General features: G+C 36.1%; 1 protein-coding gene across 1 annotated transcript in view; it reads right to left on the reverse strand.

Moving 5' to 3' along the window:
* LOC107662443 (CTD small phosphatase-like protein 2-A) overlaps window positions 1–2,710 on the reverse strand; it is a 14,392-nt gene that overhangs the window by 4,935 nt on the left and 6,747 nt on the right. The window contains exons 10-12 of the mRNA XM_016452467.1: window positions 2,350–2,429; window positions 2,039–2,165; window positions 1,857–1,952 (exon numbers count right to left, since the gene is read on the reverse strand). Of these exons, the coding sequence (XP_016307953.1) occupies window positions 1,857–1,952; window positions 2,039–2,165; window positions 2,350–2,429 (303 nt within the window). The remainder of the gene's footprint in view (window positions 1–1,856; window positions 1,953–2,038; window positions 2,166–2,349; window positions 2,430–2,710) is intronic.

Here is a 2,710-nt window from a genome sequence, read left to right on the forward strand (position 1 = left end):
GTGAGAATATTGAGCAAAATAGCTCACTTGTCATGGTGTTACTTAACTATATCATATTATGAATAAACTAAACATTTAGAATTTTTACCTCAGTGTGTTTCTTCTGAGTGTATGTGTGCTATCACTCTCATTTGTTCTGAAGTCTCGAGACAAACAGAGTGAGCCTCAGCGCGAGCTTGTATTCTGTATTCTGCTAACTTACTGCAATTCTCTCTGACGACACAGGAACTTACCGCGGGGAAGAAAAAATCTTCGGTCTGTCCAATGATTGTAAACAGTCATTAGGTCCGTCAGACTGAAGATATTTTAGCGGTAATGTGACCAAAAATATTTAAGCCACAAATATTTGACCCATCGAATCCGAATTTAAGACATTTTAAGACTTTTTAAGGCCTTATATTAGGAAAACGTTATTTAAGACATTAAGACTTTTTAAGGACCCGCGGACACACTGCTGATGTAAAAAAAAAAAAAAAACATTAATTAAAATTCATCACATAGTCCTTAAACTAAGACACTATAATGTAAAATATTTAAGTCCCCATGAAATCAAAATTGCAGTTTTTTGGCTTTTAGTATGACTATGTTAGACTTACGGTTATCTGTGTGCTCCAAAACAATGACAAAATTTGCATTAACAAGATATAAGCATTCAAAAGCTACTGTTTTGATGACATCACCCTGAACTTCAGCTTCTCATCAAACTTTCTGTCCAATCAAATGCTCTCTAGAATCCAAAGAGTCCCGTCCCCGATTCTTTAAATAGACGCTGAAACTGCGGCTAAAATTGGTCACTTGTTAACAGAGTTAGTATTTTCTTTACGGTGAATGACACGTAGTTAATTCAGACAGTGTAAATATGCTTTCCATTGGGGTGAAAGAAGTCTGGTGTCATGCTGTGTCACGCGAACAGCCGCAGTATCGGACCCATTTGAATTTTACACAGAATGCTATAGTTTATCGCAATATGGAAGAGGTTAGGAGGAGAAACAGTTAAACAGCACTGACGAGTAGAAGAGATAAACCTTTTAAACTTCACATTCTCAGCATCATTATAATCACTGCTTTGCTTTAGTAACAGTTTCATATTGAATCTAAAGGGGTAATCTATAACAATGTGGCTGTCATTCACTGTGAAATGCGGTTTTACCGAGATCAACGGCTCTGGCCCAAGCTGTGATATAAACGAAACACGATTGGCTATTTAAAAAAGGGGGTGGGGCTGCATGATATGTCCCACCCTGTCTTCCTGTTTCAGTTGAAATTACGTCAACACAGAATAATGCTGTGTGTTTCAAAGCACTTTAGTGGACCTTTAAATATGGATAATACTTTTGTAAATTGGTACAGAAACAAGTTTACTGTTAATAAAAAAAAGGTTATTTAAAAAAAAAAAAACATTGTCAATGTGTGGTTTGAGATTATTATTATTTCTAAGAATTAAATTGCAAATAATTTTTATTTAATAAATTCATAAATAAAAGTATGAGTAACTGTATAAGTAACTGTATGATACTAAGTCTGGGAAATACTCATAAATTGGCATAGCAAAAACATACTGTTAACAAAAAAAATGTAAATCAAAAGCACAGGTATTATAAATAGAGTATTTTAAAAAAAGGGTGTGGTTGAGTTAAAATTAAAAATAAAAAAATTATTATTATTTTTAATGATCATTTCTAAGAATTAAATTGCAAAGAAATCCTAATTCAAAAAAAATGGATTTTTGCAAATGGCATATTTGTATCTCCAAAGATTAAACTAGTATAGGAGAAAGTATTTCTAAATACACTATCTTGAAAATAAAGCATATTATCCTTCAAAAGCAGCACACTCAAGAGACAAGACGCACGTACCAGTTCTACCAGCTTCTCCAAAAACGGCACCAGCTTTAGGAGCTCATTGTCATTCTTGTCCACAAACCAACTCTCAATGGGGATCCCATTGGAAAGCTGCAATGAGAGGAACACATCCTGAGCTTTACATACTAATAACTCACCACTTCAATGGAGGTGAAACTCAAGGCAGCTTCACAAACCTGGTAGGCAAAAGCCTGAGGTGAGTTGTCTATGATCACCGTCTTGGAGAGATCTCTCCCGAGGATGTTAAGGTCTTTGATGTAGTTGCCTTGGACGCATACGCAGTGTTCGCGAAACAATCTGTGCCTGAAATACCAGAGGAAAGACATTTTGAGCTTAATACTCACCTAAAACATCTTACAACCTGAGAATCTAGACACACATCTGTTCCCATCACACCTACACACTATTAGTGGAAAAGGAAACATGCAGCTTTAATGCCATTAAAAGTCACTTTTTATATTAAGAGGGCACCTGCTTGAGAACTGACCTAACCAGCTGTTTTTTAGGATCCAGGATGTTCAGCAGCTTGTCAGCATACACCTTCTTGGAAGCAGTAAAGAGGATAATCTGCAGATAATTCAAGGTTACATCATTAATGCCAGTCATAAATGAAAGCAGTAGATCACATCATTGGCAGGATATTCCGTTAGTTAGAAAAAAGAAAAAAAAAGCAGGACTGAACACGCTAGTGATGCGCGGATGGCGGTTATATCCGCGGGCGCTGCAGATAATCCCACGCACATGAAGGACCAACAACTGAGGACTCTTACGCAAATGTACAGGTGCATCTCAATAAATTAGAATGTCGTGGAAAAGTTCATTTATTTCAGTAATTCAACTCAAATTGT

Source organism: Sinocyclocheilus anshuiensis, unplaced genomic scaffold, assembly GCF_001515605.1.
Source record: "Sinocyclocheilus anshuiensis isolate Anshui unplaced genomic scaffold, SAMN03320099.WGS_v1.1 scaffold807, whole genome shotgun sequence".
Taxonomy (NCBI): domain Eukaryota; kingdom Metazoa; phylum Chordata; class Actinopteri; order Cypriniformes; family Cyprinidae; genus Sinocyclocheilus; species Sinocyclocheilus anshuiensis.